Source organism: Pundamilia nyererei, unplaced genomic scaffold (assembly GCF_000239375.1).
Source record: "Pundamilia nyererei isolate P.nyererei 1_Seehausen unplaced genomic scaffold, PunNye1.0 scaffold00029, whole genome shotgun sequence".
Lineage (NCBI taxonomy): Eukaryota > Metazoa > Chordata > Actinopteri > Cichliformes > Cichlidae > Pundamilia > Pundamilia nyererei.
Window position 1 is genome coordinate 952,779 of NW_005187430.1, and position 17,991 is coordinate 970,769.

The 17,991-nt window shown below is 38.7% G+C and overlaps 1 protein-coding gene across 1 annotated transcript in view; it reads right to left on the bottom strand.

The window, feature by feature from the left end:
• Window positions 1–17,991, bottom strand: part of npas3 (neuronal PAS domain protein 3) — a 206,630-nt gene that overhangs the window by 17,122 nt on the left and 171,517 nt on the right. The window contains exons 6-8 of the mRNA XM_013909673.1: window positions 14,170–14,288; window positions 9,599–9,792; window positions 6,643–6,749 (exon numbers count right to left, since the gene is read on the bottom strand). Of these exons, the coding sequence (XP_013765127.1) occupies window positions 6,643–6,749; window positions 9,599–9,792; window positions 14,170–14,288 (420 nt within the window). The remainder of the gene's footprint in view (window positions 1–6,642; window positions 6,750–9,598; window positions 9,793–14,169; window positions 14,289–17,991) is intronic.

Below are 17,991 nucleotides of genomic sequence, written 5' to 3' on the forward strand. Positions count from 1 at the left end.
GTTTCTCAGTGGAAAAATGACAAGTTGAGAGTGATGGATCTGACCCACTAATGCCATAACATGGCACTAACTGAGGCCCCAGATTAAGATAGGACTGATTTATCCTGTTAGGTCTGGGGGAAGCCTAACTGAGGGGGTCTAATTTAGTCTGATTGTACATAAAAGATTTAAAGAAGCTCAACCTTGAACAGGAACCCTTTGTTGTGATTTAGCGCTATATAAATAAAATTGAATTGAATTGAATTGAACTGCGATACCTAAAATAAGTTCACCAGTACCAGTCACAGATGGCACTTTATTGCTCAATGACTAGTTTCATACTTAAATACATTTACTAAGAAGTACTCTTATGTTGCCATTGCTGGATCTGAGGACTTCTTTCACCACTTTCGTATTTCATTGATTTCAGATACTTTAGTTAGAACACGTCGCAAAATTGATGGAAAAAAGTTGAAGTGAATATGCAGATTTATCTACTCAAAACAAGAACTTCAAGTTAAAGGAAAGTCACAGAAAAGTCGCCAAATGACGCCCCTGTAACTTTGTCCGGTGTTTTCTACAGTTTATGTTTGTATGCCCTTTTTCCTCACTTGTCCCTAAAGACTCAGTTTTTGTGTGTTTTACTAATATTACATGTGTGGGTAGATTCACAGGTGTGTGTGTGTGTGTGCATTTTGTATGCAACAGATAAAAAAAAAGCCGTTCAGTGTGTGTGGATTCATTAAAGGCAGTGTTGGTCTAGAGAGACCAGCTCTACTAAAACGCCTGCAGGCTTAAATCCACCGAGCTTTCTCTTCTGTGCTAGTCTCTCACTCTCTCTCATTCTTTTATTTTCCTCTGCGTTTGCATGTCTCTCGATCATCTGTTTCACTCCCAAACATCCTGGCTGTCTTTCACTATTGTATCGCCTTCTCCTTTGCTAATTCTAAATGTCTTTTTCCAACTTCATATATGTCCAAACCTCCTTTTGTCTGAAAATATGAAATTATTTTTTCTTCCTGATTGTTTCCGTAGAAAAGCCAGCTTCCCCCATGTCTTGCTTCAACTCTGACAATCAGAATTTCTCTTTGTGTCTTTTTTCTACATTGTCTGGGATTTTTCTTTTTATTTGCTTCTATTGTTAAAAAAAACAACTAATGCATTTAGTCTCTATTCTCTTTATGTCTCTCCCTCTCTTTTAAGTTGGGAGGTTCAGACCTGCAAAAACTTTGCAACTAACCTGAAAATGGTTAAACAAAGTAACCAAATATCTTTTTACTACTGTATTTTATACATTAGCAGTTCTCTGCTGTTTTACAAGTCTGCATCGTCCAAGTAATTTCTCATTTGTAGTACTGATGATAGTAACTTTGTCAAAATTGGGATGCCTGAACATATGAAAATGCTTACATGGTTGTAGGCAAGTAACTTGTACACCAGTTAAATACTGTCGGTGTTTTCTACATTGAAAATGACATAGTTCTTACTGGTAAAAGTTATTCAGACTTTATTACCACACATTTGACAATGACATTTCTTTTCAGGGTTGTCTTGCTTACTGTCTGCGGTCCATAGAATATTGTTAGACCATATTGTTAGACGAATAATGGCAAAGAAAATATGATAAAAGAAAGTAGCACTAAATCTTTCCTGGTACAAAATGTTTAGATTCCACATGTGTAACAAACTCTTTGGCTGTCCACCGCCCTCAGTCTAAAATGTGCCAGTGATGATTAATGACTAGTTTGTCATGATGAATCCTTGAAATATCAAATCCCAGAATTTTCTGTCTTAGATGTAACATCGTCAACCTATATATCCTTTTCTATGTAACAGCACTGACCCAACAAATACAGTTTTGGCAGGCTGTGACACATCACCAAAATCTATCAATCAAAGCTAAATGGTCAAAGGTCAGTGCAGAACCAGGCTCAGGGAGCCATCAGCCATGACCGGCTGAAGAGGGTGAAGAGATTAATTCCCATAAATTTGATTAAAACATGATATTAAGAACAGACCTAGAAATCTTTTTTGTCTCTAATTTTCTTTTAAATTCAATTATTAATCCAAATTGAAAGATTTGGATTAATAATTGAATTGAACTGTCCAAAAAAAACAGAAATTAATTCAAAATAAGTCATTAAAATTATTTCTGTCTTCTAGGCCAACTGTCTCGGATCAAATTCACAGCCACTGTGACATATGTTCTGATGTTAGGTTTTAATCTTTCAGAACCTTTTCTGCTTTTGTTTTCAAAACTCTTTCAAACTTTTATGTGGACTGCCTTGAGCAGTACCGCTGGGTAGCTGTGCTGTCTGAACCACTGCCATCCTAACAAGCTGTATTGTGATTTACTGTCTATTACCTGGAGCACACACATCATGTCACCTAGTCACTCATGAGAAAGGTCAGGCACAGGCAAGAATGAGTGACACTAGTGTTGTGTTCATCAGTCATTATGAAAACATGAACTTTTCAAAAGCACTTCTTTTTTTAAGCAACTTGATGCCTAACACAGATCACAATAGATTCTAACACATCTTCACCTTCATGTAATGGATGTGCTTGTCTTCTGTAAAACCAACTGAACATTTTCCCCTATCACTCCGTTAAACTACAACACCATCTTCTAATTTCTCCTTTCTTTGCAAAGTTCTTCTCGCTTTCCTCTATTTCCTTAATTCTCTTTTGCTACTTATAATGCATTTTGTGACCCTTCTCACTATGTGAAAACATGGGAATTATCCCATCTTCATCCTTCCTCTTTTCTCATTCTTCCTGCCCCTTTTGAAAAAGACATGAAACGGCTCGTCAGCCTGTCTCTCCGTGTGAAAATTAGCATTTTGTCCTGCCTTTTTTTCTGTCTGTAAATCACTAGTTCCCATCTCTATCCCTTTCTTTGAGAAAAGATGAATTTCTCTCCCAGCCCTTGTGCTGAGTATTTCTTTCCTTTTCGTGCCGACAAATCACTCTTTTCCGTTTCCCCCCTTTCTTTTTGAAAAGGAAAGTTCACCCTTTATCTCTTCCTTCTCTTTCTCTCTGTTCTCTGAGTGGAAACGAGGACAGATTGACTTTGAGATCTGACCTGAGCTTAGACCAGCTGTCAGCAGGTAATGATAGAGACTTAGAGAGAGACGCCTCTTCACAGAGAGGGATCATGCTTCGGCCTCCACTTGAAAAGAAGCCTTTTAAAATTTAGATCCCTGTTGAGAGAATAGGCTATCCCTCTAAAATATACCTTGATCGATTCCCTAACTATCTGACTCATGTTGCAATGGGGTAACCAGAAGCAGATGTGGAAATCCCACCCAAAAAAAAAATCGGAGAGTGTGAGCTGCTGCTGTTCCACAAAAACAGGAAAATTGAAGTGCAGAAAGTCTGTTTCTCAACTGAAAATGATGAATGATTCAACGATCGGTTACGATTTAACTGAGAAGATTCTGAATTGGGGATGTAGTTTGAGTACAGGCACATAGAGGTGGAGGCCTGGTATGTCTAGTATTTAGTCTGGCTCTTCTTTCACACAAACATCCAGTGCAAAGAGCTCATTTTGATTGGCCAGAACACAAAGAACACAAAAACTAAAAGAACATGCCTCTAAATCACTGTATTAAATAATTATCTTACATTTAAAGGTATCAAGATGAAAAACCAAGCCAATATAAATAAAACTGGATGTTACTCTTTATTTTTGTGTTTGCATTTGATGTCCACACAAACGTTTTCTGTCGCTATCCAATTAGCCAGAAAGTTCCCCCATGTCTGCAGAAAAAAAAGTTAGGAATCATTAGCCTTCCTGTCTGAAATCAGCTTCCACACAATCAGCAGCGAGTTCATAAAGCCACCGAATGAAACCGCCCCAAAGAAAGGCTGATTTTAGAACAATCTGACCGCGCTCCATTTGACGGTGAGGATGGAAAGAAAAAAAGAGAAAAGACATGGAGAACCTCAGTGCCCTGTAGCCATCTATTTCTGAAAGCCCCCCTTTCACAGAGGAAATTAATTTTGAAAGAGGAAGAATAAAATGAACAGCAGAGGTGACTGGAGGTGCTGTATTAGACTACGCTCAACTAAAACCAAGTCATTTAAACCGTTGGCTGCCAGATTGCCTCCCTGACCTCACATCCTCACTGCAGACAGAGAGGAATAATCTCCCTCAATACTTCCCCCTTTTTTTTTGTTTTACACATCCTAACCTGCCCCCCTCCCCTTATTCTGCCTGACCCCGCCAGGCCGCCATAGAGCCACTTCCTGATTGCCACTCTGGATGTTCAGAGCTCAGGAACTTTTGGAGAAGGTAATTGAAAAAGTTTCAGGGAGCTCCATGCTGGTATATTTTCTTGCCTTTTTTTTTGTTGATGAGCTATGTGACATGTTTCATTTGTGTCACAACAGCAGTAAGGGCCGGTGTCGGGAGTCAGAGCTTAAAGAGACCGGCAAAAATCTCTATTTGCAGAGAAATGATGAGGTAAGTACAGTAAGTACAATCATTTAAGGGCCCTCCTTTCCAGTGAAAGTTAGCAGACCTTTAGGACTAATAGAATAATTTGCAACACAGTACCAAATAATTTCTTTTAACATAACACTGACAGCAAAGGCTTAAAGTCAGTTCCCTCTGTTTTCAGAGTGCATGTAAAAAAATCAAACCAGCAGGAGACCACTAGCTACACTAAAATCAAACACTGCCATTTGTGCGTGTGTGTGATTTATTTTCTTTCACTGTTCAGCAACAAGGAGACCCCTTCTTAATACCACTAAATGCACTATGATTGGTCTGTTGTTTCTACAACCAATAGAAATGGGCTTCAAATGGAAAAAAAAAAAATCAAAGCCCCTCCCTATTTAAAATAAATGACAATATCTTTATTTTTACACAGGCCTTCGTCCAGGAATAAAAACACTGAAGCCTTTCTAGTGGTATGCCATCAACAGTGGCCTTCCACACATTTCCACCAGTGTAATATTCCAATTTTCAAAACCTTCACAGGTGAAAGAGCCTAAACAAACGTTAACACCAAGCTCAAACATAAACCCAAATTTAATTCAAATCAAATGGAGTACTTCTTATATAGTACCATTTTACTCTAGTATGTCTCATTCACCCAAGTACTTTGTTCTACATCTACAAGTGTTTTCCATCTAATATTCACACTCTGATGAACACATCACGAGCAACATGGGGTTCGATATCTTGCCCAGTGATACTTTGGAACTCAGACTGGAGCAGTCAGAGATCAAACTACCAACCTTGCGGTTAGTAGATGACCTGTTCTGCTTTCTGAGCCACAGCCAGGCTAAAAGAAGGAGAACAAACTGCAGCCTCAAACAGAGATGAACTAAATGCATCTTCAGACAAATAAAGATTATAGGAAATAATTAAAGTCATCATAGTGCCAATAAATTTATAGATTAAGTTAAAGGTTATTTATATAGCACCAAATCCCAACAACAGATGCCTCAAGGCACTTGGAGAAAACCCCAAGCAAAAGTGAAAAGGAAAAATGCCCTTTGAACAGGAAGAAACTGCCACCAATGAGGGGAGGAAGAGAGAAGAAAAAGCTTCCTTTGGTTAAGGTGTAGATGTAGTGGGACAAAAAGGCCAGTGAGCCAACCGACTTCATGCCCTAGACCTATGTTCTTAATAAGATGTAAATTGTAATACACTGAGTAAAATGATACTGGCAAACAAACTGGTCTGGGTTTTGTTTTGTCTTGATGCATACTGAATTATCCAGGTAAGGAAATCCCAGAAAATTGATTCTGTTCATCTGGATGTAGAGTTTTCAGTGGAAGAAACATTTCGTTCTTTCAGAGTATTAATGTAAACCAGCTTCTGAGGGCAGTTTTCATCATATTCAATAGTCATTCGACATCTCTGAGAATGTTGGTTCCATGACTTTTCTGAGCAGTTTGAGTAATTTAAACCAAATCTCAGAAAAGTTAGCATTTTATTGCTTTTACAGCTTTTATTGATACAGTTCGCAAATCACTGCTTTAAGCCTTCAAACCACGTTAATAGAAAAGGGTCTTCAGAGAAATATCTGTGCCTTATATCTGAATGCAATCAGCCGCAGTGGACAATATTTGACAGAATCTGACTGTAGCTGCCCGTGTTCGACTCCCATCACGCCAGCTGTCCTTGCTGTGCCGCTTGTTATTATTTGGCGTTCTGCCTAAATGCCTTCACTACCTCAGACAAACCGTGAAACGCTGTGTTGCTCTGAACGCCTCCTCAGTTTTTACCGCCACTGTAAAGATGTGACTGCAGCAACAAACAGCACGCCGCAAATCATCCAGACAGCCACTAAACATGGATACCAAGCCTCTGCTTGGGTGTGTGTCAGAGGGTGCATTATGCCTCCTGACAAGGGTAATAAGATTGCAGAGTTGCTGCTGTGCGAAAACTTTTCAAAGATACAGGAGAGCAGGGATTCTCTATAAGTGGTTTTAAACTTTGAAGAGGGAAATCTAGCAGTATGACTGCTATGAAACAAATGTACAGATTCACTGGATTAGAGGTAAAGTACATTAAACTAGTGTTTAACCTGTAGGCAAAAAATGCTGAAAAGCTGGCTTATAAACTGCTAGTTCCAAAGTTACTAAGGAAAAAATTCTTTTGCCCAATCAGAGAACAGCACTCAGTCAGGTGGTTCCAATACTCACAGTCAAGGTGACTCTGTCTGATCCCCTCCACATCTTCAGCATGAATAAACTGGTAGCATCTCTTCCCCACAATGTCCACTGGAGTCAGGTCCATGTAGTCACTGATTCTGAAACAAAGAGTACACGTTCCAAAGTGGTAAATGGTAAATGGACTGGCTCTTCTTCAGCACTTTTCCAGTCTACTTGAGCACTCGAGCATTCACATTCAGAGAGCAACTTAAGGTTCAGGATACTTTGGCCTTGCAGACTGGAGCAGCCAGGAATCGGACCAATAACCTTCCAGTTAGTAGATCATCTGCTATACCTCCTGATCTACAGCCACCCCTAGTGGAAGCTCAACTGTATGTGTAATACACAAATACATGTCTAAAAGGCCCCATGATTTTGATTTTTTTTTTTAAATTTCACTTAAATGAAGCTTCACAGGTTTCACTTCTTTGAAAGTTCTAAACTTTTTGGTCATCATTTGTTTTTTACGCCACTTTCAACAAAACACCACAACCACACGCTGGTTATGTTATTCAGTTGCATTCGTTTAGCTTTTTCTGTTTGATATTTTCCAAAATGTTGTGTTTTCTGACATCTCACTTTGGTTTCTGAACTGTTGTTAAGATTTCTGAAGTGCTGCTGAGTTTTCGAGATTTCTTCGTGCTTTACAGAACGTTGTTGTCTTTTCAATTTTGTTGATATGTTTCTGAAATGTTCTAAAATGGCACCTCGGGGCCACCGTATATATTTGCCAGCGGTCAGCAAAAATTGAAGAGAGAATCTAATTCTGATAATCAATAACAAAGATTATATTTGCTCTTTAATAAGTGGAATTGCTGATGAAAGAATATCCACTTCCCCATGTTGGGTTCTGTTGCTTTGCTTTGGATGATAATCTTGCATCCATATCCCACCACAATAAGCTGCATGGAAGTGGAAATGTTGTGAAACTTTGAAATACATAGCTTGTCACACTGAGACAATTTTCTTTCTGCAGTTCTGGTATTCGATGATTACGAAGTCTGATTCAGGGGAGGCAAAAAAAGCTAATAAACCCAACAACAGAGACTGAAGCTGCCTGTCTATTGTACAGGTAACACATGTGAGCTTTAAAAAGCTTTAATTTGAACAAATTTGCCACAGGATAGACAGAACAATTTCCCCAGTTTCATTGTGACAGCGAGTGGGCGGTGGGAGGACTAATGTCTGGCAGGCAGATAACAGCACACTCTGTTCTTTAGAAAAACCCATCCTCCCATTTTCTCATTCTCTTAGAAACTCATCCTCAAAATGGGGCTGTAATGGGAGCGACACTTGCCTGTTCACCACAGAGACGCTTTCTGTCGCTGCGCACTGAATATCATCATCTGCCTCGCATTGTGTCCCTTTTTTCCACCCACCAATAAAGCAATCTGCCTACTATCATTTTCCCCTCCTCTCTTTCTATAATAAAACATGAAGGTTTTTTTTTTGCCTGATATGAATCTCCTTGGTTGGCCGGTTAACTCCTGCATGAGATCCTGATACCTATCTGCTTTATCTGGACAGAGCAAAGGAGATAGATCCATCAGAGACATATTTCACTGTTAAACCGGGGAGGATTGGGTCAGGGTTCTCATGAATAAGATGCTCTGACAGGGAAGGCAACTTTTCTTCTTGAACAGCAGGTGTGAAAGATGAATGCAGAAGTAGTCGGTAGTCAGTTTTTTTGGCATAATTTCTTGTGATCTTTAATCACAATATAAGTGGAGCACTCTAAAATGTCCAATCAAAATAAACTAAGATGAACAGATAATTTTGTAGATAAAAACTATTTTAAAATGTCCTTAAACATATCATTTACTCAGCAATACTATGTTCATATGTATCAGCTGAAATATTATGTACACAATGTGTGTGTAATATAAGGTGATATAAGTCAGTACATCATTAACTGATCATCAGAAATTGTGACTGCCTCTATAAAAGCTGACATTTTGGTAGTTTGCTCATCAGGAGCATTCAGGTATGTGTTAACACAATGTCAGGAGGAAAGACATCTATAACTATCTTAAAGAAACAATTGCTGCCCATCAATCTGGGAAATTTCAGGGTCATTCCAAGCAATTTGAAGTTGTATTAAAAGAAAGATAATCGACAAGTGAAAAACATTGAAGACAGTTGCCGATCTTCTCAGGAGTGGACGTCTCACCAAATTCACCCCAAGGTCAGACTGTGTAAAATACCTAAGAGCAAAGTTGAGCGGAAAGTGGAATCAGAAATTTGTGTCATATTGACCGAGAATGTTTTTAGTGTCATTCACTTACACTCAAGTTTAAACACTGGCAACTTTCAGTGCTACCCCTCAACCTTCTAGTATCAATTTCAAAACCCGTCTTCTTCTCAAGTTATCGAAATCACAAGATTTTCAGAAAACTTGCCCAAAACAGTAAACAAGTTCTAAACTTTGACTTGAAACAAACGAAACTGTTTCCAGTCACTCAGTAGACAGTGTTAAAGACAGCTAGTGTTTACTTCTGCAGCACATTCAGCAATAAGTGCAGCTGAGATTTAAACTGGGTTATTGGGCATGTTATTAATTTATTTATTAATGTTTTAATTATTTCTTTTTGTCCAATAAATCATGATAGTGTAATATGTCATTTGCTGTTCATGCCACGTTTCTTGAAGTGTTACTAAGACATGGTAGGGATATTATAGATATTATTATAAAAACATGTCTTCTCAAAAAGTTTTCATTCATTTGTGTGATCTATAAACTCTTTGTAACCCATAATAAGTTAATCAGTGTATTAAATATAAACTAAAAAGCATTTAATACAATAAGACTAACAAAATTAAGAATGAAAATGATAGCTAAAGACCTATATGTTGCTTTTTTGTTGCGTTCTTTTCATAAAAACTATTGTGCACTCTTTTTCAACAGATGACAAAAACAAAACAAAAAAACTCAGTTTTTCTGCTCTACCTGTTCTCACAGTAGACAATCTTTAGGTCCATGTTGACTCGGGTCACGAACATTTGGCAGTCGATGCGAACCTCGTTGATTGTTGGCGGCGGGAGAGCGTGAGCCACCGCCACCATCCCCATGATCTGATTGGGCACTGAGCGGCTGTGAGTCAGAGCCATCCTGATCCGCAGGCGCCCTGTGACGTGGATCACCTGAAGGGGAAAAAACAAGTAAAGGAAAGTCAGAGACCTTTTTCATATGAAAACAAGCATTAACCTACATTTCTTTCTTTGTATTGAGAATCAGGATGTATGATAATGCAACTCTTGGCCTCGAAGAAGCTAAAGAAAGACATCAGCTCAGACTTTGTATAGATGATAACTATGAAGCACTAATAACCTGTATGCTGGTCAGCTCAAACTTGATGTCCAATTTAGAGGTGGACAAAAATTATACCAGTGTCATTATGTGTATGTAAGTGCAAATGTCTGTACTAATATATGATTATGTTTATCTGCTTGTCTGGAACAGGTTTCACTTATAAATGAGCCTGGTTCTGCCGGAGGTTTCTTCCTGTTAAAAGGGAGTTTTTCCTTCCCACTGTTGCCAAAGTGCTTGCTCAGAGGGGGTCACATGATTGTTGGGTTTTTCTCTGTATCTATGAGGCGCCTTGAGGCGACTTTTGTTGTGATTTGGCGCTATATAAATAAAATTGAATTGAATTGAATTGAAATGAGACACTGAGTCTCAATGGGCACTACCTATATAAATAAAGGCAAAATAAAATTGAAAAAATACATATGTGAATATCTGTTTTGTATCGTAGTCTCTACTAAAATACAAATGTGCTCTATTCTCATTGGGTGGCCGTAGCTCACGAGGTAAAGCACTTCCTCTACAAAGTGGAAGGCCGGCTCTTCAATCACCTACTCCTCTTGTCTGCGTGTCGAAGCATCCTTTAGCAAGATACTGAACTCCGAGTTCCCCTCAAGCTATCTATTGGAGTGTGTGAAGTTAAAATGTGCTTGTTTAAATGTGTGTAAATGGATAAGAAAGTGCTTTGAGTGCTCAAATAGACTAGAAAAGTACTATATAAGTACCAGTCTGTTTAGGTCTCCCAATTATTATGCTAGTAAACTTTATGTAAATCTTTATGAGGATACTGGCACTTCTTCCTTATCTTCATCTATCATCATATTAATGCCCAAATGCCCAACATCCAAACTTACCAAAAACTCTCAAACAAGTTTGAGCTATCAAAGAACCATTTCCATGTGTGTCCTCCAAAGTAAGGACCACATAAAATATGTGTCCTGTGGTTATGTGTCCCAGCTCATAAACAAAAACACAAACTGGTCCACACAAAAACTTGTTTCACACAAAAGCTGAAAAAGCAAAGTAAACATACTTCCTGTGCTATATTTTTGATAATGCTAGTGTTTGAATTCAGTTTCTATTCCATTCATGGTTCAGACAATGTATTAATGAAATCTGTAAGTTCTTTTAGTGATTTTGTTTTGTCTTTGACAGCTTTTCCTCTGTCTTTCCTCTGCTGTCTGCCATCATTCCTGAGGAGAATTGAATATATTAGTCAGGGATAAACCACGAGTGACCCCACATACACACACATTCACGCACAAACAAGGCAGCCCAAAGAATCCCCTTTAATCCGGCTTCTCGATCTGTGAATAGTGAGACGGTCGCAGAGCTTAGAGTCCTGATGTTACACCTATACATGCATATTTTCTTTATGCAGAAAAAAATCACAAACCTAAGCATGGGAACAAGATCAAACCAAGGTTACTGTAACTGCAAAAGCGGAAGAAAAACAGACAAGTCCTTCACTGTAATGGACAGCCAAAGTTCTAGTGTCACTTTCATCTAACATTTTTTTTCCACATAAATTTTAAAGTCTCAGAAGTGTGAACTGAAAGGCCAGTTCTGTTAAGTTCACTTCATTCAGATCAGATGACAAGGGCAGTGCACTTTTTAGCCATATTATTTAACACAATGTAGGAGAGTGAAATAATGACACAGGAATCGAGAAAAGTGTACTGAAACTGATTTTCAAGAATTGTTGTGAAGAGCTGTAGTAACTACAGACAGATAAAGTTGATGAAGCTAGGTTTAGAAGAGAGTTGACAATTACTACCAGTATGGCTTCATGTTGATAAAAGAGCAGTACAAATGCGATGCTTGCTTTGAGAGTGTTGATGGAGAAGTATGGACGAGGTTAGAAGGAGTTCAGTTCAATTCAATTTTATTTATACAGTGCCCAAATCACAGCAACAGTCGCCTCAAGGCGCTTTAAATTGTAAGGTAGACCCCACAATAATACATACAGAGAAAAACCCAACAATCATATGACTCCCTATGAGCACTTTGGCAACAGTGGGAAAGAAAAACTCCCTTTTAACAGGAAGAAACCTCCGGCAGAATCAGGCACAGGGAGGGGCAGCTGTCTGACACGGCCGGTTGGGGTGAGAGAAGGAAAACAGGACAAAAGACATGCTGTGGAAGTTTCTTTGTGGATTTAGAGACACCTGATAGGGTTCCAAGACAGGAAGTGTGGTACTGCAAGTCAAGAGTGGCACAGAAGTATTTGAGGATGGTATAGGGCAAGCAGAGAGATAACAGGAATCTGTTCTAAGCCTGTTCTTGTTTGCAGCGGTGATAGATGGGAGTATACATGGACTATTGTCTATGCAGATGATGACTGAGTCAGAGTAGACAGTAAGGGGAAGAAAGCCTGGAGAGGTAAAGGTATACTCTGGAGAGAAGAGGAATGAAAGTCAGTAGAAGCAAGACAGAATACACGTGTGAATGAGAGGGAGGCAGGTTTAAGAGTGATGATGGAAAGAGCAGAAGACATGAAGAAGATTTATGGATGGAGTAAACGGAGGACATGCAGAGCATTGCTGTCTTAGAGAGGATGCTAGGGTGAGATACAGATGCAGGAAGATGACTGGTAAAGGCAGCAGCTGACAGACAAACATACACAATGGCATGAAAAGTGTTTCCCCCCTTCCTGAGTTTCTATTTTTTTATATGTTTATCAAAGTTCAATGTTTCAAATCACCAAATCAATGTAAATATTAGACAAAGATACCACAAGTAAACAAAAAATGCAGTTTCTTAATGAAGGTGTTTATTATTAAGGGGGAAAAGAAAAGAAATCCAAACCTAAATGGCCCCCAGAAAAAGTAGACCAAAAGACAGACAGCATATTGTGATCCAAGGAAATTCAGGACCAAATTATAATAAAATAGGTAGCTGAGATTCTCAACCTGGAAAAGGTTATAAGGCCATTTCTAACGCTGTGGGACTCCAGCAAACCACAGTGAACGTCAAATGGTAAAAACATGGAACAGTGGTTAACAAAATTAACCCAAGTTCAATGACGACTCATCCAAGAGGTCACAGAAGACCCCAGAACAACATCCCAAGAACTGCAGGCCTCACTTGCCTCATTTAAGGTTCATGACCCCACCATAAGAAAGAAACTGGGCAAAATGGCATCCATGGTGAAGTTCCAAGACTGCTTACTGCTAAGCAAAAGGAACATAAAGGCTCATCTCACGTTTGCATAAAAACATCTTAATGATCCCCAAGACCTTTGAGTCTGTGGACAGACGAGGCAAGAGTTGAACTTTTTGGACGGTGTGTATCCTGTTACATCTGTCATAAAACTAACAGAACATTTTTGAAAAGTAACATCATGTCAACAGTAAAATATGGTGGTGCTATTGTGATGGTCTGGGGCTGTTTTGCTGCCTCAGGACCTGGAAGACTTGCTGTGGTAAGTGGAACCCTGAATTCTGCTGTCTACCAAAACATCCTGAAGGAGAATGTCCGGCGATCTGTTCGTGACCTCAAACTGAAGTGCACTTGGGTTCAAACTGAAGACTTTGGAGTGGCCTAGTCAAAGTCCTAAACTGAATCCGATTGAGATGCTGTGGCATGGCCTTGACAACCCTCCACAGCGATGTAAAAGACTTATTGGTTTAGGGAGCAATTCCTTTTTTTTTTGCACATGGCCATGTAGGTTTGGGTTTTGTTCCCCTAATAATAAACACTTTAGAAACTGCATTTTGTGTTTACTTGTGTTATCTTTGTCTAATATTTAAATTTGTTTAATGATCTGAAACATTTAAGTGTGACAAACAAAAAATAGGAGGCATGATGAAGGCAAACACTTTTCAAACTACTGTATATAGAAAAGGAGACACATAAGCATGCAAAGTACCTATTTTTTCATTACATTATAAATTTCCATGTGAATCACAGATTAAAAACAGTAATGAGTTGATTTGTCCTCAAGCAGATGAAGGGAGATGATCATACGCATGTTAGAAAATCCAGTCTATCAAAAATTTAGCAGCAGCTCCATAATTTGTTAGATGGTTTTTGTAATTTTGCCTGGGTGCACACAGTTTAAATCAAATAATTAATATGTGATTGAAGAAAGATTGACTTTCAGCTTCAACACAAGAGGTTTTTATAAAAACTTCATAGTGACTTTTCTTTTCCCCCTTCTCCACAGTTCCAGTTTTAGAATTCAACTTATTTTTGCGATACATTGTTCTGACCTTATATCCTGAGGACTTGATGTGCACGCCTCTCTTTGTGAGTGTAGATTTCATCCGGATGAAGAAGGACCGTTCCAGGGAGTTATCAGGAGCCAGAAGACTGGGACTGCTGGATTCGACTGCAGACAATAAAACAACAGACAATACAAAAACTGAGTCTGATAAATGTTTCTTTTTCTGAGTGTATTATGCAAAATAAACTGAATGAAAAAAAAATCACACAATGCTCTATAAGATTAATTTAGTTCTTCCAAATGTCAAACAAAACACTTAAAATGTAAATGGTAAGTTGAAATATTTTTCAAGAAGCCTTTTTGTTTGGTATTTTTTAAAAAGTCATCATACAAGGATATGATTTACAACTTGAATAAATGCTTCCAGTAAGGTTATGCCATCAACTGCTAGTTTTAAGTCTTCTTACTTCCTTGTAGTCTTTACTGTATGGGCATGTTTAACAACCACCAAGGTAATTAAAGTCAACAAAAACTAAAAACTAAACCTACACGTGCAAAAACATTTTAGTTCAGTAAAAAAAAAAAAAATACAGAAAACCAGACTTTTCATAAAAAATATATTTATATATACACACATGCAATTTAATGTATGTACATTTTTGAATAATTTCAAGTAAGAAATCCCAATATAGATCACTTAATTATGCAAGTTATTAATCAGACTGAAACTAAATAACCTAAAGTCCAGGTGGAATGAAACTGAAAACAGTGCATAGCAACAATAATAAAAAAAGATTAGTTTACTTTATGATGGTTCACCAAAAGTGTACAGCGCAGAAAACTGTAATTGGCTCAAACACAAGTGAAGCATTTTTAAATGGGTGTATAACAAATAAACACATTCATACTGTCAGTTCAGCCAGTCAACCAATCACAGCTGCAGTCAACCCGTCAATCAAATCAAAGCAGCTCATGACACTCAAACGGGGAAATGTCAAAACACATCAGAAGAGGACAACGCAGCGATTCGATGCAAAGTAAAGGGGTAAGGTTAACAGCTTGAAAACGACAATCTTCTGATATTAGAACTATTAAAATAAGCCTCATGTAATTGTTGAAAGACTGGAATTTGATGCTTCCTTTAGCAAAGTTAAAATTGCTCAGACGACTCCTAACTGATAGGTTAACAGCCTGTGGCAGCCTGGCCCTTCACAACATGAAATCCTCACACAAGAAGTCAATTTTTTCAGCAGCCTTCAAAGTTCAAATCAGGAGGTAGCAATGCTTACGTAAGGTGAGATGCTTCATTTGTCAGCAGCTGTCAGCTTTCAGAAATCAGCTGCATATTCATAACTTCTCCGTCCATCAGAGGAAGCGATGTGAGGAGAGACAGCCAGGAAATGTTCCCTTACACTTAAACACGATGACCAACAGTGTTCAGTACGAACACAATCCAGGTTGCTTAAGTGTACAAATGTCAAAATTCACTTGGAATTAAGCATGGCAATATGGGAGTGTTATTGTTGTAGCATTATTCCCAGATGTGTCTGGAGTGCTGTACTTGTGGATGTATAACAGTGTATTCAGATTTTCAAGAGTTGAAGCTGGTTAAGGTTACAGAAAGGTTGTGATCATGTAAGTTCAATCAGACTCACCAAATTATTTTTCTTTGAACTAATCCACAGACTTTGGAGTCAAAACCTGTGTAGAATTTCCATGTAGCCCCAACCACCTCCTGCTGACTCATACACAGTTTGTGAATGCATTATTTCATTCACTGAAAAACACAACACTGTGCATCTCTGTGTAACTCAGTCAGGGATTATGTTGCTCCTAAACACAGTAACAATTTTAAAAAAGAGTGGGAAAGTCATGTGCAATTTTTTTGCCCCATCCTCCATCAGAAATTCTCAAAGAGCAGCACAGGGTACGATTAATCATCACAATCAAATTGCGATCGTTCACTTGGAAGAAGAGACTCAAATGAGAAGACAAGCTAAAGTCACAAAATCCAAATTTGATTCAAACACAAGCGGTCAGTCAGAGAAAGTAAACAAGTGAAAGAAGGGGCTGCCAAAGGGCAAAAAAAACAAAACACAGACTGATCGATGAGAAACGTAAAACAAGAAAAAGAAAAGAAAAAATACAACAGGAAGTGAACCAAAACTCTAAACTATAGCACACATCCTTTAGACGTGTAATATAAGATAACTCTTGTGCTGGCTAATTTCCTACAGCTTTCATCAAATTAAAAAAAGCTAATCCAAGTCCATATTTGTAATTCCAGACATGCTGGGTTATTTGTTTTCTATTTGCTTGTGAACATTTAAGGTAATGCGAAAGCACAATTTAACCACAGACAGCGATCAACATGTTATCGTGCAGCTTACATCCACCAACGCCGCTTCCTGCAACTTTAGCACGACGCAGAACCGGAACATTTCCTTCCAGCATGTAAATCCTTTTATGATGTCTCAACACAGTGTTCAGGTTGGTGAGCACTAAAAGGCTACTTGCTTTTCCCTCTGTTGCAGGTCTTTATTTTTCTTTGTTTCAGGAGGCAACTCCCCTAACACACACACACACACACACGCACAACCACGCACGCTTATGCATGCACACAGTCAGGTCTCTGGTGGATGTGGCAGTTTGATCAGCACTGATATGTGTTGACAACGTCTAATCTGAAAAAATTGAAAGAAATGAATTAATATGCAAATTCATCCTTTATAATATAAACGTCCTTGAAGAGAGGAAGACAGGAGGGAGGGGGGAGGGGGTGAATGAGAGAAAAAGGGAGTGAGGGAAAAAAGGAGAGAGGGGAAAGCATGGGGGTGGAAAGACTGGAGAAAATAAAGGAGGAAGTAAGGGAAAAATAAGAGAAATACAAATTTGAATGTGAAACAGGTAGACAGAAAGAAAAGAAGTTATTTAAGAAAAACCTTGATAGAAAAAGGAAAGTAGATGAAGCATGGAATAAAAATACTGACAACCACTCATGCTACCCATCAGAAGATTTTCAAAAAACGTGACCTTGACCTTCAGGTCAAAATCACTGACATTCAAACTCATCTGAGTAGATACAACAATGGTATTAACTTAACTCTCCTACATCACTTCATTCTTGAGTTATCACATTCACAAACATAGGTGTGCACACTGCTCACTTGATCCAGAGATGAAAAAGAAAAAGAAAAACAAACAATTCTAAACAAGTGGAGCAAAAGCAAAAGATGTGGAGAGAGCAGGAGATGGAAGGGGAGGAAGGAAGAGAAAAGAAAGAGAAAAGAGGCAGAGGGAGGCAAAAAGAAATGAGATGAGACTTGGGTAAAGGGAAGGTTTAGAAAAGAGGTGGGAGAAAGAATGAAGTAAGAACAAAGTGAAATGTAACAGGAATGGAAAAAGGACAAAGTGAAAAATAGGCAGGGATATCTGAGGAAAAAGGGGAAACAAAAGAGGAAGGAGGAAAAGGAGAAGAAGAAGAAGGAGGGAAAGGAAAGGACATGAAGCTTCCCAGGAGGAGCTACAAATCTTCATCTCCACCCCCTCCCTCTTCTTCTCTTCCATCCCACCACCAGTCGCTCCTAAAGGAAAACAGCAGCCGATCTGACGGAGAATAATGATGATGGAGGGAGAGAGGGAATGGAAGAGAGAGAGGACAGACAAATGACAGGGGAGCTGGACCCCCCCCCACTCCCCCCCCCACCCCCCTTCTGTCTTTGTTATTCTCTTTGAATTAATGGGATTAGTTTCTGCATGCATACACACACTCACTCACTTGAGATATCACATTCACTGTCATACACACCTCTTTTCATTTTGACACACACACACACACACACACACACACACACACACACACACACAC